This window comes from Pangasianodon hypophthalmus, chromosome 2, assembly GCF_027358585.1.
Source record: "Pangasianodon hypophthalmus isolate fPanHyp1 chromosome 2, fPanHyp1.pri, whole genome shotgun sequence".
Classification (NCBI taxonomy): Eukaryota; Metazoa; Chordata; class Actinopteri; order Siluriformes; family Pangasiidae; genus Pangasianodon; species Pangasianodon hypophthalmus.
The window spans coordinates 13,833,950-13,860,967 of record NC_069711.1 but is presented as its reverse complement, the minus strand read 5'-3'; the positions used below and the strand labels follow the sequence as shown (position 1 = coordinate 13,860,967).

The 27,018-nt window shown below is 40.1% G+C and overlaps 3 protein-coding genes across 9 annotated transcripts in view; 1 reads left to right on the top strand and 2 right to left on the bottom strand.

Annotated features, from left to right (window-relative positions):
* LOC113533199 (copine-9) overlaps window positions 1-893 on the bottom strand; it is an 89,380-nt gene extending 88,487 nt beyond the window's left edge. Inside the window, exon 1 of the mRNA XM_026925269.3 lies at window positions 152-893. Coding sequence (XP_026781070.1) covers window positions 152-228 — 77 coding nt within the window. The 5' untranslated portion in view covers window positions 229-893. The remainder of the gene's footprint in view (window positions 1-151) is intronic.
* A 90-nt stretch (window positions 894-983) lies between these two features.
* mtmr14 (myotubularin related protein 14) lies at window positions 984-19,589 on the bottom strand. Of its 2 annotated transcripts, XM_026916723.3 has the most exons (19): window positions 18,724-19,589; window positions 17,491-17,639; window positions 14,853-14,961; window positions 14,612-14,687; window positions 14,114-14,174; window positions 12,834-12,956; window positions 12,500-12,573; window positions 12,267-12,337; window positions 11,954-12,028; window positions 9,431-9,497; window positions 9,150-9,235; window positions 8,863-8,939; window positions 7,892-7,928; window positions 7,690-7,760; window positions 6,497-6,555; window positions 6,151-6,265; window positions 5,829-6,005; window positions 4,278-4,436; window positions 984-3,514 (listed from the first exon to the last, which is right to left on the bottom strand). In XM_026916723.3, the coding sequence occupies exons 1-19, from the start codon at window positions 18,838-18,840 to the stop codon at window positions 3,334-3,336; spliced, it is 1,884 nt and encodes a 627-aa protein (XP_026772524.3). In that variant the 5' UTR covers window positions 18,841-19,589; the 3' UTR covers window positions 984-3,333. The 2 variants fall into 2 exon arrangements, with proteins under 2 accessions (XP_026772524.3, XP_026772533.3); XM_026916732.3 differs by lacking the exon at window positions 4,278-4,436.
* A 4,613-nt stretch (window positions 19,590-24,202) lies between these two features.
* lhfpl4a (LHFPL tetraspan subfamily member 4a) overlaps window positions 24,203-27,018 on the top strand; it is a 34,970-nt gene continuing 32,154 nt past the window's right edge. For 2 of the 6 annotated variants that reach the window (XR_004579719.2, XM_026912736.3), the window contains exon 1: window positions 24,213-25,593. Coding sequence is in view for 5 of the 6 variants with exons in the window: in XM_026912736.3 (XP_026768537.1) it covers window positions 25,188-25,593 (406 nt within the window). In the remaining variant the exon portion in view is untranslated. Of the gene's footprint in view, window positions 25,594-27,018 lie in introns of all 6 variants that reach the window. The other 4 variants (XM_053230569.1, XM_053230578.1, XM_026912744.3 and 1 more) reach the window with 4 other exon arrangements.

Below are 27,018 nucleotides of genomic sequence, written 5' to 3'. Positions count from 1 at the left end.
CATCAAGTGCATTAATTATGGGTCAAAACAAATAGGTCGAAATCCATACTGTCTGTATTAGAGCGCTTTTAAGTGTAAACTATCATCCTGTAGATTTTAACTGAATTACATGCTGAATGTTTACTGTTTAGCCAAGTATGCGTGGACTCACCTGCACGAGACAGTAACTTCAATCTTAGTTGCTGGTACTGTAGAATGGAGCGGGTCGAAGTCCCCAATAGAGGCCATCGTGACGCTCGAGATGTTGGATATTTTTTTTCAAACAAAATGAGGAGTTTTCAGTTTTCCATCCGACACTGTGTTTGTCCTGAATCTAGTGAGGGGAAACGCAGCGGTGGTCCAGGCGGGACTGCGACTGGACTGGGTAAAGTGGTGGAGCGCGCGGGAGCAGAGCGCGCGGGAGCACAGCGCGCTACCTGTGTGACGCGCCGCCCCGCGCCACAGCGTCCATGTGTCAGCTCTCGCGCTCTGCCTGAGGAGAGGAGCCGCCAGTCACTCAGAGCCGCGCTGCGTCCCACACCGCACCCTGAACAGTCTGCCACGATAATACACTCTCTCAGGTGAAGTGAAGAGCGCTTTCACTCAGCGGAAACTCCAAACGAGCTCTGTTACGTCCAAAACAACACACTTTTTTTTTACTGTAAGTACAATATCAATAGCAATATAGTACGCCTCTGGTACTACGCCTGTTTGACTGCTGCTGTTCTCTCTGTCAGCCAGCAGGTGGAGACAGAACATAAGAAAAGTTCTGGAAGGAACACTCACTAAAAGATAGGTTTGTGAGGTTTGTGTTTAGATGTACTCCTTCAGGCTGAAGCTGTTCTCCACACAGACTTCCCAGTCAAACAGGATACAACTGAGCAGCTGTGGGCTAAGGGGGTCTTGCTCAAGGACCCAACAATCTCTCAAATTATATTATAGGGAGGAAAAAAAATAGTTTTTATAAGAAGATATCATGGTTCAGAGACAATACACGAAACCAGTTACTTTTAATTTCTTCTTTTATTTTCACTGGAAGAGCATCTGTCCCATATCTCCTCAGCCACCATAATGAGATATTAAGGAATCAATAAAATTAAAACGAACAAACGAACAAAAACACTGTACAAAGACAAAGAGTGCACCACTCTCTATAAACAGGACAGAATGAGTGCAAATGAAAATTTCATTAAAATGTGATTAAGGAAAAGACTAGCATTAAAAGGTAAATTTCCAAATTAAAAAGTAACTCAACTGGACTTTTCATGAGAAAAATGAATTCTGAAAATAGTGGATCATGTGAAAGAAAACAAGCAATGAAAAGAAAAACATGCAAAATCATGCAAGGTGCTTGACTGCTATTGCTGTAGTAATTTGCTATAGTACTTTCAGTGCCAGATGTCTATTTTTATGAGCCTGACAAATGTTTATGTGGAATCTATGAAAAAACAGTTCTATACGATTTGGATGGACATTGCGGGCAAAAATTTTTAAAAAAAATCCATGCTGATCAGAGTGACTGTAGACACTCTAAAGCTCTTAGATTGACAATTCCAAAGGTCTGTGTCATGTAGTTAAAGTTTGACTGAATAATATGGGGGGAAAAAAACAGTATGTCTTAAGAAACAAAATCATGGCCAAGTCTGCAACATTCCCATCCCAAAACGTATTCAAATGTAGCTAGACTGAAGACTCTGAAGTAATAAAAATAATGTGTTTAAAATTTAAAAGATACACACCATAATTCCCATGTAGAAGTAATCTAAAATATAGCCCAATATTAACAGAAAGAAAGGCACAACACGTGGTGGTCCTGAGGTAAAAAAAAGGCCATCAAAACCATTTGGCATTAAGAACATAAATCCCAAGTGTTAAATGCTAAATTTCAAGTGCTGCTTTAATTTTATATTCAACATGTATCCAATCACCACCAAGCATCATAGCAACACTTGCCATAACCAAAATCATCTGTCAAAACAGCTTCAGTAGCTGAAACTGACTGCACTGTATATAAGGTGTGGTGGTTACACTTCACTGCCAGGTTCGGCCACAAAGTAGCTAAGAGGTATAACAGATTACATGAAAGCAAACATCTGTTAATACTTCTGTGCCATGTAATCATTTTACTGCAAATGGTTTTGGAGATTCAATGGATTTAAGGGCCAAACAGGAAATGATGTGATTCTAACCAGTAGTAGTTCTGTATTCACAAACAGTGAACAGGAGGCAAATACATAAATGTCATAAATACAATGTTATAACTTATTTGATAGGTGCACCAAAACTCCTGCTTACTTTTTTTTGCTGAAGTGTAACTGAACACACAAGCATTACAGAGCCAGGAGTAAGAGCATCGTTTAACATTAGCAAATGAAACAAACTGTGCTGTTAAAATAGCTTAAAGAGAGACATCTGAAAACTACACTGTTATATTACTGACAAAACCTTAATCTCCTCCTGTTCAGAAGGAAAACGGTCATCTCTCTCTCTCTCCAGATTCATACATGCTGCAGTTTTTACTTGTTACTTACACTTCATATCATAATGCTTTATGTATTCAAGTGTTTAAGTGAATCTTAAGACAAAAAGAGGCATCATTAACAATTAAATTCAAAGACAATTTACAAAATATGTTCACAGGTTTGATGCCCCAAAAGAAGCACAGCCTTTGAGGTCCACATAGAAATTACATTTTAAAGAATTTGTTCATTACTACATATTCTTGTAGCAGCAATACAGCTACAGCAAGAGTTAAAAGAAACCTTTTCCCTTTGTTGTGTTCAGGCTCTCAATCATCATGCCATTCACTATAAATGTAATATATATAAAAGAGGAAACTATGAGGGACATAAATGGAAAAAAAAAATTAAAGTAGAAATTTACTAGAGGTGCCTCAACAGTCAAATTCGGTGTAAAAACAATTAAAAACAAACAAAGAAATAAAAAGTAGCCCCAAGGTTTAAGTTTGGCACATTTAAGTCGTGATGGAATGGTGTGCACATAGTGAAGGGAAACAGGGGCAATGAAATGAACAGAAGAAGCAGATGGGTTGGGTTTTACAGATCTATTTGGAAACGACATGTAATGACGCACAGGAGCAATGTGGTTCTTCAGGATTTTTGGAACACTGATTTTGGAGGGATTATTATAAATATGGACTACTTGACACTTGGATCACTGGATGATGAATCACATCAAATGGAGGGCTCTGAGATGAAAATGATATAAATTGTCAGACTAAGGAGACCAGCAGAAGTAGGAACCATTCTCTTGGTGATTCACTGCTACAAAGCACAAGATGGAGAGTCAGAAATAACTAAGGAAAAGAGGACAGAACAGAAGGGGAAGTTGAGTTCAGACAATGGTGTTGGTGCCTCGGAGGCCGACACCACGAGCAAACTGCTCCAGCAGACCAGAGATGGCTCCAGACGGACTTGGAAAGGAGGACTTCAGCCCCACCGTGGAGCTGTAAGCCGCAAGGAACAACTCTCTTACTGCCTCCAGCCGAGCCTGCCTCTCGGATACAAATGTACACCTACAGATGGACCAGGAGAGAATGAAAGCGTGAGACACGCACCATAATTTGAAAGAGAATTAAAGGGAGAGAACAACCGCAGTGTTTGCTTTTCCATTATAAACTCATTTCCATCATGAGAGTTTTATTACAGAGCTGTTAATGTGGTAACAAAAGTTAAATTGCATTTGGTAATTAACAAATAACTGGAAGCATCTCTTAAACATCCTGGTCCTCCCCACAATCTACTGTGAAGAGAGAGGGCTGGATGTTATTTGCACACACTACATGCCCTGCTGAGGAGATACATTCAATTTGCCTGCCTGATTGAGCAGAAAGTGTAGCTCAGAGAAAAAACAAAAACAGGAGAAATAAGCAAGAGATGGAGAGAGAAACTGCTTGTTCATATCTTCTTGTTTCTCTTTAAGCTATCCTCATTACCCCATTCCAGAGATCAATTATTTTGGATAATGACTTTATACCAGGTCTTTGATATTTTACTTTACACATTAGTTAAACAATTGCAATCCCATAAACATGATGAAAACATGAAAAACCTTTTGCACCTGGAGCCTAAGAACCACTACTAAAGAATCAAACCACCCATAACCACATACATGAAAGATCATATACACAAGTCAATTGTTGCAGCAGCAGCCCTCTCACTCACTCAGCCCTGTGCCGCTAGGCCAAAAGAAGGGAGAAAGCAAAAGAATGGGGGGGAAAAAAGGAATGGTCAGAAGAAGGAAGGTGGGGTAGGACAGAGGAGGCATGTGAGACTCACATGCGGCCGCTGGGCCCCTCATCTTGGAAGCTGAAGGGAAGGGGTGACTCCAAAGGGAGAGGAGCTGCATCGTGGATGCTCCCACAGCCTGAGACAATCTGCCAGCTACCATACTCTGTAGAGACAGAAGACCCCGAACGAGCATACTCCACCATGGACCTTAAGAGAGAGAAAGAAAGGCACAGAAACACACAGAAAGCCTCACTTGCAATTACATCATTCTCACATGATTGCTAAGGAACATCAAAACAAGAAAGAGAGTGAGATAAGGGCTAAATTGCAGCAGATGGATCAAAGATGGAGAAGAGAGACATAATTACAGAGATAAGGAAGGGGGAAAGAAGCAAAAAAATAGGTTGAATGGATGCAGGGGATGGAAATGAGGGTTGTAGCACTAGCAGGGCAATGACAAGAGTGAAAGGGCTCCAAATTTTAGTCAGCAGCTAAGTCAGAAGTCTGTCATATAGAGAAATCCATATGTATAATATTGTTTGAGTAATTATTGTTTAAGACACAAAAAACTCAATGTATGAGCAAACTTTTCAGTTACAGAGTTTGTCCTTGAACAACATTTTATTCAACCTGAACCAAATGAAACAATTTTTTCATTCATCCATCTTCAGTAACTGCTTTATCCTAGTCAAGGCAAATAGACCCTGGATGGGACACCGGTGCATCACGGGGCATCCCTCACCATACTACCACCACCACCCCCCAACACACATACACACACACACATTCACACACTCAGAATACCCAATACCCTTAATAAGTTTTTGGGAGGTGCATGGACGTGGGGATAACATGTGTGACTTCATACACACAGTAACCTGAGCTCAGGATCAAACCCAGGACCCAGACGTTGTGAGGCAAGCTCCCTGCTGCACCCCATGCCACCCTAATTAACATCTGTGTTGCAATAAAACATTTCTGCTTTAAACGTGTCGAGTTCCAGATCACTTTTAACAAAAAGTAACTTGTACACTTGGACAAAGAAGCTAACCGACTAGCCCACTCCCCCACTCACAATGCCGACCCGTCCACTGACCAGGTTATTAGCCCACCCACCGATGTTCAGCAAAGCTCTGAGCAGGCCACAAAAAATTTATTTAAAGACAGACAAAGCCACCTGTCAATTTCAGTGTTCTTTTACAACACAATCAATCATGCAACTGAGCAAACCCCTGAGGTTGTGGAGGCCTCTGCTGGCTAAGAGCAGTCCTTACAGTGCTAGTTGTTTGAAATATTAACTCAGTTACATTTGCCAAACCAGGTCATTACCAAACATTATCAAAATATTACCACCCAAAAGTTTACCAGATCTCTACAATTGTCCTCATAATTAGCACTGGAAAAAGCTTGGTAGATTAGAAGAAAACTAATAAACATCAAACTGGTCAAACTGTGTTTCACTTGAAGCAGTATTACAAAAAACTATTGTACTACTGCATACATTTGTCAAACCACATCACGAAAAGTAGGAGGTAATAGTTAAAAAAGAGAAGTGTTTAAATACAGTTAACACCATCATTGTCAGGCACATTCACTCACCTTCTCCCCGGCACAGCCAATGGGCTGCTGCCTGTACGGATAAAGCCCTGCTCTGATTGGTTGGAGGACGAGGAGCTTGAGGACCTGCCCTCTGTAAGTGGATGAGGTAGTCGCTCCTCAAATGGGACTGAACGGTTCCAAAGCACGGTCTGAGGAGACGAGGTCATAGCTTTTCTTCTGTGAAAGGAAAACGCAAATAAGTATCATTCAAAGCTTAAAAACAGGCAGAGCAATGCCCGAGGGAAGCTTTGGTCCAAAACATATAAACTAGAGGTTTAAACAAAGTAAAAATGAAAGCAATCATTTTTTTGTTCATTTATACCCGCTAGAGATAAGGTCCACGGGCTCAGCAGACAGACTGGAGGGAGCAGCTGTATCCTCAGTGATTAAAGAAAAATCACTACTCAAACTGGTCATACTACCCCTGTCTCTGGACTCTGACAGAAAGAGAATGGGAGAGATTTTTTTTTAAAAAGGCTTCTTATACCACTTAATAACAATTAGTTTAACAGCTCACTCAGCAATTTCTACAGTTTTCCACAGTGCATTATGCTGCCAAGGACTTTATCCAATTGTATCTTCTCAATTGAAATGAAAGAGCATTTTATCAATTAAAAAGAAAGAGAAAGTGCTAGAGAAAGTGGCTGAAAAGAAGGAATTAGACTTACGTAGCTGGCAGAGGTCATCCACTGTGAAATCAGTGTCTTTGAACTGAGAGTTCTTCCTCCTGTAAGATCACAAAAGACACAAAAAATGTGTGTGATAAATAGTGAGAAATTAAAGAAAGGTGTATTCGCAGGGCTTGGAGCAAAGCAGTGACATTAACACAAAAACTCACTAGGCCTTATTCATGAAAGGTGCATAGAAAAAAGCACAGATTTGATTGTGCAGAATAATGTACAAACAGATCTGCATCTGATTCATGAAGCTGTCATCAGAACCATGTGACACCAAAACAAGCAGTGATTTGAGCTCAAATGATGAATCAGCTTCAGCTGCATGGACACAGGATCCATCCCAGTAATGTCTTATGCACACAACACACCCCAATTTACCCTAATATACATATCTCGGTTACATAAATCATGCTGATTATCATCATGCTAATTTATGCAGCTGTTGCGCTACTGAGGAGTCAATAAAGGGAAAACATTCAGCAGGGCAGTCCAAGATCTGAGCAAGAACTGAAGAAAGAAGTAAATGGAGATCAGGTAAAGTAGATTTCAGGAAAGCAGAGTTAGGTTTTTGCCCAAGGTTGCTGCAAACAAGGAAGCAGTTTGCTCAGTTTTGTTTTACAAAAAGACAGTTGGTTTCAAAGAGAAGAGACAGTTTGTTCCTCCATTTTTAAAGCTGTTTAAAGCTATAGTTGAGTAGAAAATTGAACCGTTTTCCAATCACACCTGCAGGTAGTTATGTGAACACAATTTATTGCTTTTTTATTAACACAAATAGGTCAGACTTAATCTTATTTATAAATACTGTATAGGTTAGCCAAATTTCCATCCTGAACAAATAAACTAATTTATACACACTCCCAAAGTTTGATCGTACAGATATGAGCTAAAGATGAGCCAAAGATGATTAATAAGGAAACCAGTGCTGGAATGTGCGTAGGTTCATTTTACGATCGGATTTGAACGTAGTATGCAGCTTTGATGAACAAGGGCCATTATCTGCTAGGCTATGTACAGTACATTAACATATTTTCCTAATTTGTGATCTTGTGATGTTTCCATATAAAACAACAAAGAGTCATTACTTCTTGGATACTAAAATATAGAGCTAATTAAACTGATTAAACTAATTAAGCTATAATTACATTTAAAAAAAAGCAAAACATAGTAAAGGATTAAAAACTCACCTCGGTTTCTTCATGACTGAGAAATTCTCAGACACAATGTGCTTCAAAAAATTGAAGCAAAAAAAGAAAATCTGCCAGAAAAAACAAACAAACAAACTGTAAATCAAATCAATCAGAATAACAGAATGACTTTGATCATGAATGAGAATGTAGAAAAGTATAATGATCATGTACAGTGATGTTATCAAATGTTCAGACTTACTTCCTCTCCTTTAGAGAGACGATCAGGCAGCATGTGACTGCAGAGAAATAAACGCAATTGATATAAAATTGACTTTTTTGGAAACACAGAAGTATTTACAATATGGCATCACGTCATCTTATATTCGTCCTTCAGCAATATGTCAGACACTACCGGTTCACAAGAGGGTCAGAAACAGAGCAACTGGAGGTTATTTAAAAAAAAAAAAAAAAATAGAGACTGTTCTTGCAGCATGATTATAAAAGTTTTCTTCTCTCTAACGCTAGTTTTAAAGTTATTTTCAAAGAATCTGTTCTTTGTACTGCCATTTCCTTTTTCCTTTTCCTTTTGATTGCCAGATCTGGCTAGGGTCCTGGAGGTTTGGCTGATATCAGTGCACTGTATTTACTGTGCTGTGGTCAGACAGAGAGCACCCTGTCAATGGCCAAGTTTAAATTAGTTCAAATGTCATCCAACCACCAGAGAAAACACATATAACCAAGTAGAGCTTAACCCAAATTCAGTTCACTTAATGGCAGATCACCAGATTCCACTAATTACATGAAACAGTAAAAGAACCATAAAAGAAAATCCAAATCTTCCATCTGCATTTGCCTTTTGGTTTCATTTTGCAAAAGAGACGGTCAACAGGGGATTCTCCTGGTAAAACAGATGTAACCTTTAAATAGATTACTTCTTCTCAGTGGCACACAACGTCAAAAAAGAAAAAAAACATTATGTCCGTTTTTGTAAGAGTCTAGGAGCCTGGAGATTATTGGTTTTATTTGTCTACTTAGACATGATGAAGCAGGAACTGAACACAAAACTCTCTAAGTAAGGTTTTACTACATGCCTGGCTATATGCCAGGCCAGTTCATGAGGCATGCACCATTTTCCTACCAATATTGGGGCCTCACCTTCAACTAATCTTTACATGTGTCTATCATCACCATCACATTTAGCAAATGAGGAAGCACGAATACAAGGCTCACCCAAAGAGGAACCAGTCATAGGCAATGGTCAGATACAGTATCTCAGCTGGCTCCAGGCTTGCATGAACAGCACCATCCTATGTACAGTAAAGAAGCTTAAAAACTCTTTTACATTTCCTTGAGATTTTTTTAAACTGACAAATAATAAGTCTATAGACAACAATGGTGGAAAATGGATAAAAGTTAAACACTCATTACCCACAAAGAGAGACAGTAGTGTGACAAACAAAAGAAAACAGATGGAAAAGCAGGACAGGAAAGTGAGAAGTTGAGAAATAAATACTCACAGCCCACAGTGAGAGTCTGAGGAGTGACACAAAGAGTGGAGTTCTGTCCCACCCTGATATACAGTGCACCAACAAACCACTTTCATCTGCAACACACACACACACACACACACACACACACACACACAGTTAACATGACACTCATATCTACTAAAACTAGTATTTGTTTGAAACATATACATTTTTAATTCTGCACACTGCTGCAACAGTATGCACACAGTAACATAGATAGTTCTCCTGTAAAATAGTTTAAGATATGGAGAATGTTTTTAGGTAAATACCATCACTGTTGATGATGTGCAGAAGCAGCTTCAGATAATTCTGCGTCTGTTGCACCAGGTCCCATAACTGAGAAGAGAACAAGAGAAACCTTACTACCTATACACAGGAGGTCTGCGGTTATCGACTAGTTAAATTTAATACTTTTTAATGCCACTTCAAATGTAATTTAAGAACAAATTGATTAAAAAACCTAACATTTAGAAAAGAACAAATAAAAATGTTCATTCAAACACTGCTATAACAGAAACATTGACAGCTGTGGGCCACTGTTGCAGCAGCTACCTTAACACCTTGTACTAACTGCAAGCATAGAGAGCGAGCAACAACGACGATAACAACACCCGCAGCAACAAGTGGTACAGCCTCAGACAATAATGGTATATGTGTTGATCGATTTTGTGTGCACCAAATAAAGATTAACTGTTACTGTCAACTTTATACCCGCATTTCCTGATACCAAAAATTTTTTTTACCACAAGTAGAAATGCATTTAAAACAAATGCAATGTGATCATTTTATTACAATAACATCATAACATAATATATTAATAACACACAATAACTCCATTAAAAGGTTTAACCTACAATGGATGCAAACCGGGTACCTCAGGTTTGCAGGTAAATTCAGTAAATTCACAATTTTTTGGCACGTGATTTACCAAATCACTTATCTAAGGGAGTACTGTACAACCCTGTATATACAAGCACAGGGTTGAACATTTTGGAAAATGCATTACGCTTCTCCACCATGCAGATTAATCTGATAGTTGCAAGTGCCAAGCAATACACATTCAGCGAGAATTCCGGGCTGCTTCCCAAAACCGCAAACTACACCCAAAGGCGTGCTAAAACAGCTTGGCTAATGAAACAAATGACAAATAACAAACAACTGGCTAATGAAACAAACTCCCCAACAAGAATAAATCATCTCACTATGATTCACTAGTTTACCACCATATTACAGAACAAATAAATGCCTTATAAGTTCTAATGCCTTATAAAAGCTAAAAACCCCTAGTCTGGAATCACTTTTCCTCTTAATAATATTTGGACACGTTCACTTCCATTTGGTTTGGTTGCACTCTCTAGTGACAGGGTCGGAAACATCGACTCAACAATCATGTTTTCTTGTTCATTTTTAACAAACAAATGCACTCTGTTTTAAACTTCAATTAAATTCCAAATATACCTCTGCCCCACTTCATTTTCATATACTTTTTATCTCTTACATGATGTGTTTGAGTATTGAATAAATTAACAAATTAAACCAATATAGTTGCTTCCCATTCTTCTAATCGTTTTCAGAGCTACCAAGCTCTTCCATCTTGCAACAAGCAGATGTCAGAGCACAGGCTGACTTTGACCACAGGCGAAACTCACAGAGAAATCTATGCCATATAAAATACAACTGGCAGCTGCTCTGATATTCAGGTCTCATCTGCATAAAGTTGAGAAGTTCAGCATTTCTGTACTTTTTCCTCGCTCTTACTTCTGCACATCATTTCTGACTGCTTCCTTAGGGGAAAAAATGGTGAATACGCTTCGCTTTTCATTTTAAACCAAGTCTTCCTTCAACAGCGCACTCATTTCTGTTTTCTTTCACTGGTTTAGACGAGAAGTGAAGGCTCAGTGGTTAAGGCTCTAGTCTGACCCGATGGTCATGACTTCATGAATCCCCAGCACCAACAAGCTACCACAGTCAGGCCCTTGAGCAAGGTCCTTAACTCTCTATGCTCCAGTACTCATATGTGACAACAGAGGCTTTCGGCATTTAAATACAAAAGTAGATTCATTGATTGTATTACAATGTGCCAGTCCCTGTCCTGACCCACTGACCTCTTGTTTGGCTATGTTATTCAGCTTTAAAAATGTTAAAGTTTTTAAAAAAAAAAAAAAAGGACTTTCAATTTTAAAAGGTTAAATTTTAACATACACCAGGGCATGTGCTGCTACTGCAGTGATACAGGCTAAAACATTGAGCTGATACTGTATATTACAATAAAGCTGACATACAGTAAAGTTTTTCCATATTTCTCTATATAAAACCTGTCAAACAAACATGTAGAGGAACAAAGTTTAACTGCAGTGGAAAATAATATTTGATTAAGTGTTTTTCCCCCCCTCAGTGCTAGTGGTTAACCAAATATCCATAACGCTTATGGATATTTCAGTATTAAAATTAGACAAAGTCAAGAGAATTTGCCAAGCAATAACTTCATTCTTTGATGTTAGTTGTACTTCTTGTGCTTGTGTCTTTACATTTTCACACCATAATTTAGCAGTCAAAGGTTCTCTGCAAACACATTAAATAAGTGGCAAACGCTCAATTAGTGCTTGCAGTTTCAAAACCTTCCAGCAGATGACAGTAAGAAAATAGTTGTTTTTTGTTTGTTTGTCTGTGTGCTGCTTAGAAACCAGCCATGAATGCATTATGATTGTGGCACCTAAAGAATTGTGCAGAAGAAACTTTTTATTACTTCTTTCCTTTCTGTTGTAGTTCAACAATAGCAAGCATGTGTTTACCTGATATTCACTCCAGTCAATGTTCAGGTTCTTTGTAAAGCATGCAGGGATTGTCAAGGGAGCATCCACAAAGTCCTGGTGACAAAATAAAATACTGGCAATGAACATCGTATTGCTAATCCAAAACACTAATCCATAAATCATCCTCAGCAGGAGGAACTGAACTTTTCCATCTGCTGCTCTGTAATTCTGTAAAAAATGCAACTTAGTTTACTCAGTGCTGTGTGAGTTTATTGCCTGAAGTGTACAAAATGAGCATTCATATAAATGAAATAAAGTGAAAGGACCTGAATGCCTAGAGGACATACTCTACCTGATTCCAGTTGAAGACCAGGCCCTCTGCTGTGTAGTCTCTGTCTTTGTAGTCCTTAAAGAACTCACACCCTGAAATCAGTTCAGAATACAGAAAAGCATTCTTCACAGAGAACTCAAAACATGGCTATAAAGCTTGGCAATCACAGCTATACACAAAGTATGGTGTAGTTTCTACTTGATTTCTAAACACTATGTGTCAGAACTTCTTGTGGAGACAGAGAGGGAGCGTACCTGGGTAAGGCACAGAGAGCAAGGTGAAGTCTGCATAACGCTGGGCCTTGTCTACCTTCTCAGAGGAGGTGACACTGAACATGAGAAAACACAGGAAAGAAAAAACTGAGAACCCAAATAAACCAGGTAAATTTATTACATTAGTATGTTCTCATTAAAAAAAAAAAAAGGTATCGTGTTTGTGAATGAAATGGCCACAGACATACACGACTTCCACTTTTATGTCTAATCAAAGAGCAGAAGTGACAGTGAATCATCATATTTCAGAGTTTGTGTGTGTGTGTGTGTGTGAGATAATCTGGAGTCATGAGAACTCACTTAGAACTGTACTTACTTGAGGCCAAACTTGACCTTCTTATTCTCCACCATAAGGTCACAGATGTAGCGCACAGACAGATACTTCAGCAGCTTAATGTCTGAACCCCTCACTTTATCAAACAGCTGTGAATCTCCATTCCTGCATGTAGACACAAAACACAAAGGCATTAATAAAGAGCAAAACTAGATGTACAGAGGACAAAGGGTTCAATGAAAAACAAATATTTTGTAAACAGCAGCAATAAATAGATAGATAGATAGATAGATAGATAGATAGATAGATAGATAGATAGATAACAAAAAGCTAGTCCAAAGGGGAAATGCTGTGTCATGACGGTGCATGCATCTGACAATGGGAAAGTATACACTCATTTACTCATTCTAAAATATATCTGGTAGCTTTAAATTTTAGCCCCAGTAAATGAGAACAACATTCCTGCACACTTCAGCACCGCATCCAATCAGAATTCATAACTAAGACTTCTTAGTGTAATCACTTTTATTAACATTTGTGTACCTCATTATTTGAGAGTTGTAGTCCTTTCTATCTTTAATGCAGTTTCAACACTTTACAGGTATCCTTAAGAAACATCTAACCAATAATTTTTCATTTCAATACCTTTCAAAAAAACGGGATTAGCAACAGAATCTGGCCCTGTCAATCGCTTCTGTGAACTCATATAAGTGGAAGATAGTGCTTCACTCCGAGTGCGACACTGCCCTGTGACACAGCATGAGCAGCAGCTTGAAAAAATGAGGCTGGCTGGATTTAGATGTTTCAGAGTAAGCACTTGTTAGCCTACCCGTACTACTGATAGGGGAGAGCTGGCTGGTGGTTGGGAAATGGCAGGTGACCAAATTAGACAAAAAACTGGAAAGAGGAGGGGTGTGTGTGTGTGTGTGTGTGTGTGTGTATATACACACACACACACACACACACACACAAACACATATATATATATATATATATATATATATATATATATATATATATATATATATATATATGCCATTCACTAGGCATATGTAGTTTCAGTAGAGGGAAGAGGGTCAGCTGGTGGGAAGAGGAAGAAATGTCAATGTTTTCATTGCAAGGTCCAATTTGACTTGTAAGTCACAGAAGGCTATAAAAATTACTTACTTCTCCTTCCATTTTTAAATGTTATTGAAAACAGGTCCCTTTACATGAAAGCAAGTGTGAATAAAATGGGGGAACTGAATCTTCTCTCTCAGTTTGTAACTGCAAGATAAAAATATTATCTGCATAATGAACAAATGCGTGGTTAGTGCTCCTACCGGACAGCAGAATCATCCTCTGGGACTTCTTCTGATTCTGCCCATGTGTCATCAGAGCCCCCTGTGAAAAAAAACATGGAACAAACTCAAACTTGTGACTTTGTAATTTGCCCACAATTTTCAGTTCCTTAACTCAGTGCTGGCAAACAGAGCAGGACACCATGTGATGCCCAAGCAATGAGCATATAATGGATATATTTGGACAATTCATAACCACAGTTCTCTCAATGAGTGATTCACTTCCATACTGCTTTCAACTGCCACCTACACTTCACATTAACCTGATAAACCCAGACCACTATGAAAGACTTGGATTAAAACTTTAATTTTGGATTTTACTCATGTAATTATTTTAAGATAAGGAAAGAAACTGTCAGCGCCTTGCCAGGTTTCATGTACTAGATAAAATGCAAAGAGCAGGCAGCTGCAAGATGTGAGAAATGAAGAGGATCATACTCCACAGGAATCACAGAGAAGACTGGAGTAGTGATACTGTACCTGAGAAGATGTAGTTGTAGCCAGTGCGTCCATATAATTCCCCCCAGCCTGCCAGCGTGGATGACCGGCACACATGCTACAACAGAGCCCAAATATACATTTCCACTCAACAGCTAAATTAAGCACAAAAGACTACGTCTACCTTTAGTGTGTGTGCTCAGCCAACACCAATTAACATGTTTATGCTAGATAGCCTTTTTCCGTTTTAGGAACATTCCCTTCTAGGAATAGGTAGCTGTACCTTGCCATTGTAGAGGATGACTGGACAGACGAATCTCCCTCTACAACGGGCCATCTTACTGCGGTTCACCAAATCCTGCAACTTGTTGATTTGCACTGTACTCTCAAAACTAGAGAAAAGAAGAGAGATTAGATGGAGATTTGATTTGCGACTGCGAACCCTCATATCAAAAACATGGATGATAAAGAGACGGAAACCTGGCAAGTACATACAACGCATTTAGATTGACATCAGTGACCACGTGCACACGTAACACCTGGCCAGCAGCCAAGCCAAGCAAACAACAAAGCTGTCAACAGCTGGCAAGCTTTTAAGTATGTCCTCAACTGTTCTTAGAAAGCAATAAGAAAGCAAAACAAAGCAATGCTACTACCTTTGGTCCTCAGTCTCTGCATGATGGTTCATGATGATAAGAAATGCTCCCCTCATTAGGGATGTTAATGGTTAACAGATAAACCATTAACTAAGAAATAAATAATTCAATGTAATCCTCTTGGTTAAACTTAATAATAATTTCCAACAATATTTGAAATTTAATTTGTACCATAAACCTGAACATATAGTACTTTTTCAACAAAGACAATTTAAAAATTTACCGTGCAATTACTTTAGGAGTGCATTTTTTGCTGACTAATAAATTCACAATGTTTATTAATGTTTATTCAATTTAGATTACTTTATAATTCCTTTGTTGGTCCTAGTTAATTTGGATAAGGTAAAACTTACTCTAAATTTAGTTACACATAAAGCTCATAAAGCTCTTAAAAGTAAGACTTTAATATGTATTTTTGGTTTGTTTACTTAATGTTATTCAGTGAAAATTTACAATCTGTTAGTTATATTAGAATAGCTAGCTCCAGCCATTACAAACTATAGCTGAATACTCCATTATATTTAACTGGTCTAAATAATGTTAAGGAAATATAGGATACATTACTCCATACAGTTAGGATATGGGATTTTTCCATTCCCTAAAGCCTTGCTGATATAAAACAGTATTGAGAGCATCTTTAACTGATGTAACTGCACACTTAATTACTGACTACTGAAAGGTTGGTTAGTAGCAATACGAATGAAAATTCTGTCATTTATTAGAAATATACACGTACATAAACTGCTACTAAAGGGAAACTTTAATTGTAAGAAAAGTCTGAGGGAAAGACACAAATGTGTTATTACATTATTTTAAAAATAAATGTTGCTTTATAAACATTCAGCTCGAAAAAATCACATCACTTTACCAGTTAACATACTGTATGACCTAAGTAACAAGTAAAAGTCTCCATTACATGTATTTGTTTAAAGATACTGTATACTACTGTTGCAAACTAATAGAGTCCAATGATCAACAGTCAGTCCTTGGTGACATTTAAAACCAGATGTTACTGAAGAAAAACATTCAAGGTAAACTTCCCAGCTACAGTTATGATAATGTAATTTGTTCAGAGCCACAAGCCCTGGCAATACACATCAGTCACTGTAACACTGCACTAATAGCAATATAGTTTTTCCAAGCAGCAGTATCTATTGCTTCTGGCATGACAGCAATATTATGCTACAACACTACGTTACAATGCTAGAAGGCCCCAGTCATTCTAAAGCAGTGTTTCCTCCATATAGGTGATACTTTGGCTCTGCGCCTAGGCACACTGACAGACGCCCAAGCACATTTCATCCCATTTAAAAAATTATGTTTTATTTATTAATCCATGCTGAGAAAACCACACACATTGTCAGAGATAGAGCGCTTCAAGTCAGACAGAGTGACAAATCCCATCACCCCCGACCCCAGAAATCCCTTCTGTTATTATTATTAATTTTTATTATTAATAACTAGTCCTGTTGTGTCTACTGCTCTTTGTATTCTTACTATTACTGTTATAGTCACAACTATTAACATTAATTTTTGCTGCTATAATTTACTGTTATTACTGATGCGACTGTTAATATTAATAGTTGTAGTACTGGTATTTCTGATGCTACTTTATTTATCATTATTATTTATTTATTGCTATTGTAATAATATTGTTATTATTGATATTTTCTGTTGTTTTTGCTATCATTCTTTTTGTCTTATCAATGCTTTGGCAACATTGTACTATATACAGTCATGACAAAAAAGCTGCTTGAATTGATTGGAAGTTAACCGAATTGACGGAGGCAGCAGCATACACTACTGAGAGAGAGGAACCAGACAGAACTTGTAAAACATTCTTCTTTCCTATAAGGTTTGGATTAAACTACGCGTTTGGTTGCCAGCTGGTAACATTCTATTTGTAAAGAAGCCAACAAACTGCAGCCAGAAAGTCAGCTCATGCAAATTTATGGTACAGCTCCAGTCAGTCAGATAAACTTCTAATATTCACACTCCCTCCATTTTCCACATGACCAACCATCGCCAACAAAATCGACAGTACTCCTAAATACCGTAATGGTGCTTATAAAACAGTAACCTGGACTTGTTAAATGGATAGCTGCTAAATAATAGAGTCTGTTATTTTTAATATCTATCATACATATGTGTCATATCCATCATATCCTGAAATATCTGCAAAAACAAACTAGGATTAAATATCTACAACAACCATCATCGTATAGTAAATTACACATTAACTATGAGAGCCTGAGGCTTTGTTACCTTTCTTTATTGGGCTCAGTGCACTCGTACTCCAAGTAGACAATGTGGCGAGGGTAGTGGCCGCACACCTCGCCATTGCTGTTCTGGATCACGCAGTACTTGTAGTCACGGCCGAACAGTTCCAGGCATCGCTTCTCTATTCTCTCCACCTGCCAACAGAGTTAGAATTAAACACAGTACACACTCCAGGCATCGAGTGTCTATTTTCCCTTTCGGGGCTGGGTTATTTGCACACAGTACACTCACCACCACCTAAGAGTTACAGCAATGAAATTCAATTTAGGACGAAGTATCTGATGCAAAGAAGTGTCATACATTTATTGTATAACATTTACATAAACAATTGCCACAAAAATTACATAATCATGAGAAGCCTAGTGTGTTAATACCTTAGTAAAACACTGTAAGGCTTCTGCAAGTGAAAAGATATCAGTGAAAGATACATCATCTGTATGAGTTTGGTAAAAGACTAATGTCCCTGCCAAAGATGGAAAGTGGCCACATGATTACCATGTCTTTTTCTTCACTAAGAGAAATGTTTACTTGTTGCTAACCATGTGTCATGTGATTAAGAATTCTCGTGGGAAAACACTTGTGACTGATGGTATCAAATGCGCAAAAGATATATCATGTGTTATCTACAGACTGTATATATCTTCATGCTTGGTATTATGTGTGTAAATGGTATATCGTGTGTCATCTACAGACTGTATATATCTTTATGCTTGGTATGAAGTGTGTAAATGATATTTTGTGTGTTATCTACAGACTGTATACATCTTTATGCTTGGTATTAAGTGTATAAATGGTATATCGTGTGTTATCTACAGACTGTATATATCTTTATGCTTGGTATGAAGTGTGTAAATGATATTTTGTGTGTTATCTACAGACTGTATATATCTTTATGCTTGATATTAAGTGTACAAATGGTATATCAGGTGTTATCTACAGACTGTATATATCTTTATGCTTGGTATTAAGTGTATAAATGGTATATCGTGTGTTATCTACAGACTGTATATATATGTTTATGCTTGGTATTAAGTGTATAAATGGTATATCGTGTGTTATCTACAGACTGTATACCTCTATATGTTTGATATTAAGTATTTAAATGGTATATCAGGTGTCATCTACAGACTGTACATATCTTTATGCTTGGTATGAAGTGTGTAAATGATATTTTGTGTATATATATTTACACACAGCCTATGGTGTTATTTGTCTTACCCGTGGGGTAACCTCCTTTGCTCTGTACTGAGTCTTGGAAAACAGGTCGATCAGATCTGCTATGTCCTCGCTCTTCCGCGCCGTTGCCCCAGAAGCACTCAGGCTGCCGGTGGCCATCACCGCGCCGCGGCCCGTCGCTTCGTGCTCGATGCGAACTCGACCTCCCTCAAACAGCGCCGCTCCGTGAGGCCGGGAGCTGCCTCCAGGCCATCCCTTCCCGGCCAGCTTCTTCCTCACCGCCCGCTTCAGGGGGCCGGAGCCGGGGAGACGTCGAGAGTTCAGGGTACCGGCGAGCTGAACCCTCCTCTACGCTACTGGTCCGTTAACTAGCCGAGCGAGCTAGCTAACCACTCACTCTCAGTGACAGGACCCAATAACACAAACACGAAGCTACACAACCTAGCTACCTTCCACAGGCTCGCTTTACAACAACACGTAAACAGTCCGGCAAAGGCAAAGCTAGCAAACTGTCAGATTTGTCCGTTCACGACAGAAGACAGCGGCTTTGCTTGTGCACGACGCTTCTGGTCCACTGACCAGTGTCATACTCTCTCAGTCACAACATCCAGACCTCAAGCCGACCGAATAACAGACACGTCGCTCAGGAAACACAGAGGACTCCCGGCCTAGTCACGTTCTTCAATGTCACGTCTTCATTTTTCAGTTAAAAACTAAATGTTGCGAGGCTATTCAAATGAGTTTACCATGGCAGAATTGTCACTGCTGCAAAAAGCACAACAGCGAAGTAATTTTGGGCTCCTACAGTAAAATCCAGTCGTTCAGAGTGTTGCAATCCGAGTGGCAGACAGAGAATGGCAGCGAGTAGTAAACAGGAAACTGACGCGCTCACGTGATCGGCACTTCCTCATATGGACGTCGTGCTGTCAATCACAAATCATGCGCCTTTTCAACAATCATATTCTTGGCCCAGCACAGGTAATATTCATTTAAAGATACGGATGACATGTAGGTAAAAATGAAATGCTTAACAATCGTACAGAGGGACAAACACAGAAAATGGCACATTATCAAAGTAACACCTTCATAAAGAAGCACAAAATAAAGAATCCTGCAGTCAGAGTTAAGAGAATATGTATGGTGTGTTAAAGTTACTCTTCAAAATGTGATTTCATTGCTTACACTAAATTGAATTTAAACAAAAATCTAATCTACTAACTTGAATTATGTAGACTGAGTGTGATCCACTGATCTAGTACTGACTTGATATAATAAAGTTAATGGAGGCCTAAATCCAATCATGCAAAAAGACAACACTAGGAGCTTGGTGCAGGCAGGACTGCTCTGAGGAGAACTGAGAAAGGCCAGCTGAGTGTTGATGAGTGGTCACTCTATAACTAATTACTTCAAATAACTACGTAGTATTTGTGATTTTTATAATTTCACCACATGGGGGCATGATGGCTTAGCACTGTTACCCCACACCCCTGGGTTGGGGGTTTGAATCCTCTTTCTGCCCTGTGTGCATGGAGTTTGCATTTTCTCCCCTGTGTGCTTCAGGGGTTTCCTCCCCCCGTACAAAGACATGCATTGTAGGCTAATTGGCATTTCCAAATTGTCTGTAGTGTGTGTGATTGTGCCTTTGCGATGGGTTGGCATTCCGTCCAAGGTGTCCCCCGCCTTGTGCCCCAAGTTTCCTGGGACAGGTTCCCCTCACAACCCTGTGTAGGATAAGCAGTACAGAGGATAGATGGATAATTTTACCACTAGGTGATGGAGGCATTATGTTTTCAGGTTGTCTGTGCATACCTCCAAGATTGTCATTATCACAATATCTCAAGAACAAGTGGTTGAATGTTTGTAGGATTTATATGGATTTGTCATTGTATCCAGCAGATGAACTGATTATATTTTAGAATTGATCCAAACAGGATCAAGGTCACAAAAAAGTCTGAAGGAATTTTACTTCAATAGCTTACTTCCTGTTTATTATGCAGAGATGTTACTTACACGTTCATGTTCAGGACCTTAAGGCCCATTTTCTGGCTATATAAGTTTTTTCCCATCGGTCCATCTGTCCGTCGCTGGGTAATTCTTGTTAGTGTAATACCTAAAAAAAAAAATAAGTGGTTAAATGTAGGACCTATATTTGTATGGACCTATCCTTGCTACCACCAAATGAACTGATTACATTCTGGCATTGATCCAAATATATTAAAGGTATATTTAAAAGGCATACAAATTAGTAACAATAAGGACCTGGCTTGTTGGTGGTGAAGGCATCACCATCTGAGTTTTACTTGTTTATATTTAGATTTCATATTTTTAAACATGTTTGCATAACTGGTAATCTCACTACATTCTGGTGTGTGTGTGTGTGTGTGCATGTGTTCACGCATACCGAGACCTTCAACAAAATCTCAAAAGTAGTATTTGATATAAATACTACTGTCATACACCCATTGTTTCCTTTTCTTCTTATTGCCTCATATACATGTCCATATGATGACCCATGAGTACAAAACACATCAACAAACCAAAAAGGCAACAGCAAATCACAAAACACAACAGCAAAAACAAAAACACCACAGCAAATGTGAAAACGCAACACCAAAATCAGACACACATCAACATTAACTCAGAAGAACAGGGTAAGTCCTAACTGAACATCACATGCTTGTTGCTGATTGCTTACAGCACATGTCATTCTGAGGAACTGTTTTTGGTTTGTTAATGTGTTTTGCACGTACAGACCACTGTATGTCAGACCTCATGTGCACCTTTGGAGCTATCTGAATAAAAGCTTGTGACTATGATTGGAACTACAGGTAATCTGTCCTCCAAAACTGGCAAGAGACTCATATTATCTTCCCTCATCTCCTTTTATCTACTGAAGGCTGCTGTGAGTGTAATTTTATACTGTCTGGGCTCATTTGGAACTCCATGGCTACCATGATTTGGGTTCCCTTGTTAGCTTTCTAGCCTTGTTATCTATTACTCCCACACTGTCCACATGTTAGCTACAAACTCTTCTGTTGCTCAGTACAGCAACTGCCTCACAGTCCCTCGCCCTTCCTCCACTCCCTCAGTATTTGGAGATTTTCATATCTTCCATTTGGAGACTAGGGTGGTTGAGTGGTCCTCATATCTGGACTCCTCTAACATGCATACTTTTGCCAAAGTTGGATTTCATTCCATTCCACCATATCCACAAATTCCCCCAAAGTCTGTTGAAGTCTCTGGTTAAGTCTATAGCTAATGTTGTTGAGTGGGCTACCTCAATATAGCGCCCACTGCTGAGCTTGCTACGTTAGCCAGATTGCTAAGCTCCTGCATCTCAGTGAGAGGGGAATGAACTATAGCTTATAGAAGACCGTCTCTGTGTTACGCATGTAACCATGGTTCCCCGAGGGAACGAGACGCTGCGTTGAAACACTATGGGAACGTTTTCATAGCATTTCGACGCAGCTCGAGTTTCTGAAGGGGAAACAGGGCTTTCTCATGAAAAGGATCAGTGGTGTGCACAACATCATCTGGATCCAGCATACTGCCAAGTTCCTAGAGTACTAGCTTTCAGGAACTACAGAGATGGCTACACAGTGGAAAGACCCCATATACGGACATTTAAGGCGTACAGTATGTAGCGATCACTGTAGCATGTCACAGCACCATGGATGGTATCTCAGTGTTAGCTCATAAACTTGTCGCAGCCTTTCTGAACAAGCCTATTAAAAAAACTGGGATTGTGAGATGTTTAAATACTATTGGTTTGATTGTAGCATAAAGAATATGAAATATTTTGCAAATATTCCTCATGAATCAAAGCCAGATTTCAACAGCTCAAAATATAATAAATGCATTTATTTCTTACATAATAAATCCATGAAAGCATGATATATAAAAACAATAAGACAACCTACACCAATCAGCCATAACATCATGACCACTGACAGGTGAAGTGAATAATATTGATTATCTCGTTACAATAGCACCTGTCAAGGGTTGTGATATATTAGGCAGCAAGTGACCAGTCGGTTCTTGAAGTTGATGTATTGGAAACAGGAAAAATGGGCAAGCGTAAGGATTAGAGAGACTTCGACAATGGCCAAATTGTGATGGCTAGATGACTGGATCAGAGCATCTTTAAAACAGCAGGCTTTGTGGGATGTTCCCGGTATGCAGTGGTTAGTGCCTACCAAAAGTGGTCCAAGGAAGGACAACCGGTGAACTAGCGACAGGGTCATGGGCGCCCAAGGCTCACTGATGCGCGTGGGGATTGAAGGTTAATCCGTCTGGTCTGATCCCACAGAAGAGCTATTGTAGCACAAATTGCTGAAAAGTTAAAGTTGGCTATGATAGAAAGGTGTCAGAACACACAGTGCATCACAGACTGCCACAGACCTGTCAGAGTGCCCATGCTGACCTCTGTCCACTGCCAAAAGTGCCTACAATGGACAGGTGAGCATCAGAACTGGAAGAAGGTGGCCTGGTCCGAAAAATCACATTTTCTTTTACATCATGTGGAAGGCCGGGTGAGCGTGCATAGTTTACCTGGGGAAGAGATGGCACCGGCATACACTATGGGAAGAACGCAAGCTGGCGGAGGCAGTGTGATGCTCTGGGCAATGTTCTGCTGGGAAACTTTGGGTCCTGCCATTCATGTGGATGCTATGTTGACACATACCACCTACCTAAACATTGTTGCAGACCCGGTACACCCCTTCATGGCAACGGTATTCCCTAATAGAAGTGATCTCTTTCGGCAGGATAATGCGCCCTGCAACACTGTAAAAATTGTTCAGGAATGGTTCGAGGAACATGACAAAGAGTTCAAGGTGTTGACTTGGCCTCCAAATTCCCCAGATCTCAATCCAATCGAACATCTGTGGGGCGTGCTGGCCATCAATTCCGATCCATGGAGGCCCCACCTCGCAACTTACAGGACTTAAAGGATCTGCTGTTAACATCTTTGTGCCAGATACCACAGCACACCTTCAGGGATCTAGTGGAGTCCATGCCTCGATGGGTCAGGGCTGTTTTGGCAGCAAAAGGGGGACCAACACAATATTAGGCAGGTGGTCATAATGTTATGGCTGATCGGTATAAGTAGGGTGAACGTGTGCATGGAATGCAGTGCATATAACAGCACATATCTTCTTATAAATGTTACCATCCATCCATTCTTCATAGTGCTTTTCCTACACGGGGTTGTGAGGGACCCTGGAGCCTGCAGGGGTCTTGGGGCACAGGGTGGGGGACACCTTTGCTGAGGTGCCAGTCCATCACAGGGCACAATCACACACACACACACGAACACACACTATGGACAATTCTGGAAATGCCCATCAGCCTAGAGTGCATGTCTTTGGACTGGAAACTGGACTATCTGAAGGAAACCCCTGAAGCCCAGGGAGGATATGCAAGCAGGTGCGAGGCAACAGTGCTGACCACTAAGCCAACCTGCCCCCCTCTAAAGGTTACCAGTTTGTCTTTTTATTTTTACAACCAGCTAAAATGAGCTACTACGCTGTTTGCCACTGCTGTGCTAACGCCACCAAAAAATGAAGCCTCTCAGTCAAACGCTAGGCCAGGAAACGCTGGGCTTGTCAAATTTCTGCAACACTGCCAGAGTGCGCGCGCGCCGTCCCGGTGCCTGTGAGCGCGCGCTGGAGAGACACACAGGCGAAGGAGGAGGGAGGCAAAGGGAAAACGGGGGAATAGCGGTGTGTGTATGTGTGTGGGGGGTGGGGGAGGGGAAGCATCGCCGGAGCAGATTTCTGGCATCCTGTGTGTGTGTATATCGCGCCATTCTTCGCTGTCTCGAGTCGCTGTATCTCGCGAGCGGAGGCGTCACCTTCGGTTTGTAGGTCGTTATCTTGTGTGAGAGTGAGAATGAGCGACGCCTGGCGCGAGCGCTGTCGTGCTGTGTGAATCTGCCCCCAGCCTCAATCAGCGCATCTCGTGTTCGGATCTGATGGGAGCCAAAGCGGATGCAGGTACAGCATTAACACCCGGACTGCTCTGATCGCCCACCAAATACAAGCATCTTGTTGCTGTTTGCACAACACAGGGCCTTTTTTTTCCTTTTTTTTTTCTTTAATTATTATTATTATTTTTGCAATGTGATCTCTGTCGCTTGAGCTGTTTCTTTACACGGAAAGCGGAGGAGGAGGAGGGGATCTGGACCGGGATTTCTTTTTTTTGTTCATTTTTTCCCCCTCACCGGGCTCTACACTGAATCACGCTCCTGTTATAATCTGAGGATCGGGTGTGATGCAGGATCACGTCCGGAATACGAGAAAGCATCGCGTATGAATCGGAGCTTGACTGTAATTGTGATCTTATCTGTTTTGGCGTTTGTCTTCGCATTTTTGAGGGAACCCAGCTGGGCAGATAGGGGAGATAGAGACGTAGGGGAGAACGCATCAGAGCTGGAAAACCCAGAGTGCTAAAGAGAGAGAGAGAGAGAGAGAGAGAGAGAGAGAGAGAACAAGGAACATTAAATCATGCTGCCTTCGCAAGAAGCCTCCAAGATCTATCATGACAACTACATGCGCAACTCGCGGGCCATCGGCGTGCTGTGGGCCATCTTCACCATCTGTTTCGCCATCATCAACGTGGTGGTGTTCATCCAGCCCTACTGGATAGGCGACAGCGTAAACACGCCGTACGCCGGCTACTTCGGCCTCTTCCACTACTGCGTGGGTGAGGGAAGCTCGAACCGGGAGCTCACCTGCCGGGGCACGTTCTCCGACCTGAGCTCCATGCCATCAGGCGCCTTCAAGGCCGCCTTTTTCTTCGTGCTGCTCTCCATGGTGCTCATCCTGAGCTGCATCGCCTGCATGGCGCTCTTCTTCTTCTGCAACACCGCCACCGTGTACAAGACGTGCGCCTGGATGCAGCTGCTCTGCGGTGAGGAGTTCTCCTTTCTCTTCTTTATAGGCTTTTTTTTGTATGTATATATATATATATATATATATATATATATAAGTATAGATGCTATGACGTGGACTAGGATGCAATCTGATGATCAGTGGCATGAAATGTGTCTAAGGTTTGTGGATGGTTTCTTAAATGGCCTGTTCTTCCACATTTTATCACCTGCATCTTAGATATTACTTAGATATTGTCTTGTGGAAAATGGCATTTGTTTTCCATGCGTTAAATCAGCATTTCCTGCTGAGTACTGATGGAAGTGATGCATGCAATACTGCATCAACAGGCTCTGATTTATGCATCCCATAATGAATGAACAGGAACTGATGTATATCATTTACAGTGAAATATGGCAACTGTATTGCTACACGCTTGTTGTTCGGTCAGAGTTACATGTAATGATTAAAGGTTAGTTTATAGATCTTACTTCAGCCTTACAGCAGTTATAACCAGGTGCATCATACCACACACATACACACATTAAATGCCAGAATGTTAAATGTGTTGAGGCTTGTGCTGATAACTCCTAATTATACTCAGCTAATGAAATAAAAAGTGTAAATGAATTGGTTCTTAAAGCTGATTTACTTTAATCTGTTAGTGATGCAATGTGGTAATAAACAAAACAGATCCTCCGCTGGCTTAAGAGGTTAGTGAAAAGAAGAACTCTTATGATTACACACGAATACACGCATGGTCACGCAGAGGCTGTGTATTATAATAACGCACGATGGCACTTTCATACTGAAAAGAGAGGATTTTTTTTTGCAACACGGAATATGGCCATTTTGTAAAGAAGAGGACTACACGAGGTAGTCATTCTGTGCTTCTGAATGTACAAAGTGGGATTTAGGGTTGTAAATCAAGCCATCTTCTGTCACATGATCCACACAACCAATCATAATCCATAATAATCATCAAGGTACAACAAGATGGATGCTTTGCAAGCATGCTGCTTTATCAATGAAATATTGTATAAAGCTGTTTGTGCCAAGTATACGACTAACCAAGATGTCATATGGTGCCAAGTGCCTCTTTGATTTGCCTGTGCATGGGCACAGACAGACAACAATACACACATAAACGCTTGCTATAGATATTAACCCCACTGGAGTCCTGTTCATTTAGACAAATTGTGTAGAAAGCTTGACCTGAAACCTCAACACTTTGGTCCTTCAAAAGACAACATGGAGAGAGCTCCAGTAAAGGTGGGAGAGAGTAGTACATTTCCATTTTACATTTAAAGTATTTTGCAGACTCCCCTATCCAAGGCGACGTACAGAATTAGGCCTGCTTAGTGGTCTCTGTTGAGAACATATCCTCACACTAGTACAAATAGGCCAGTGGTAGAAACCATGACCTGCAACTTCTGAGTCATGAAATAATGTGATTGTTGCTTCT

Coding starts and splice junctions, on each gene's coding strand:
- mtmr14 (XM_026916723.3), bottom strand. CDS start 18,840: ATGGCCACCGGCAGCCTGAGTGCTTCTGGGGCAACGGCGCGGAAGAGC. Junction 14,962..17,490: donor ACTGAGCCCAATAAAGAAAG/GTAACAAAGCCT, acceptor TCTTTTCTCTAG/TTTTGAGAGTACAGTGCAAA. Junction 12,338..12,499: donor GCTCTCTGTGCCTTACCCAG/GTACGCTCCCTC, acceptor AACTGATTTCAG/GGTGTGAGTTCTTTAAGGAC.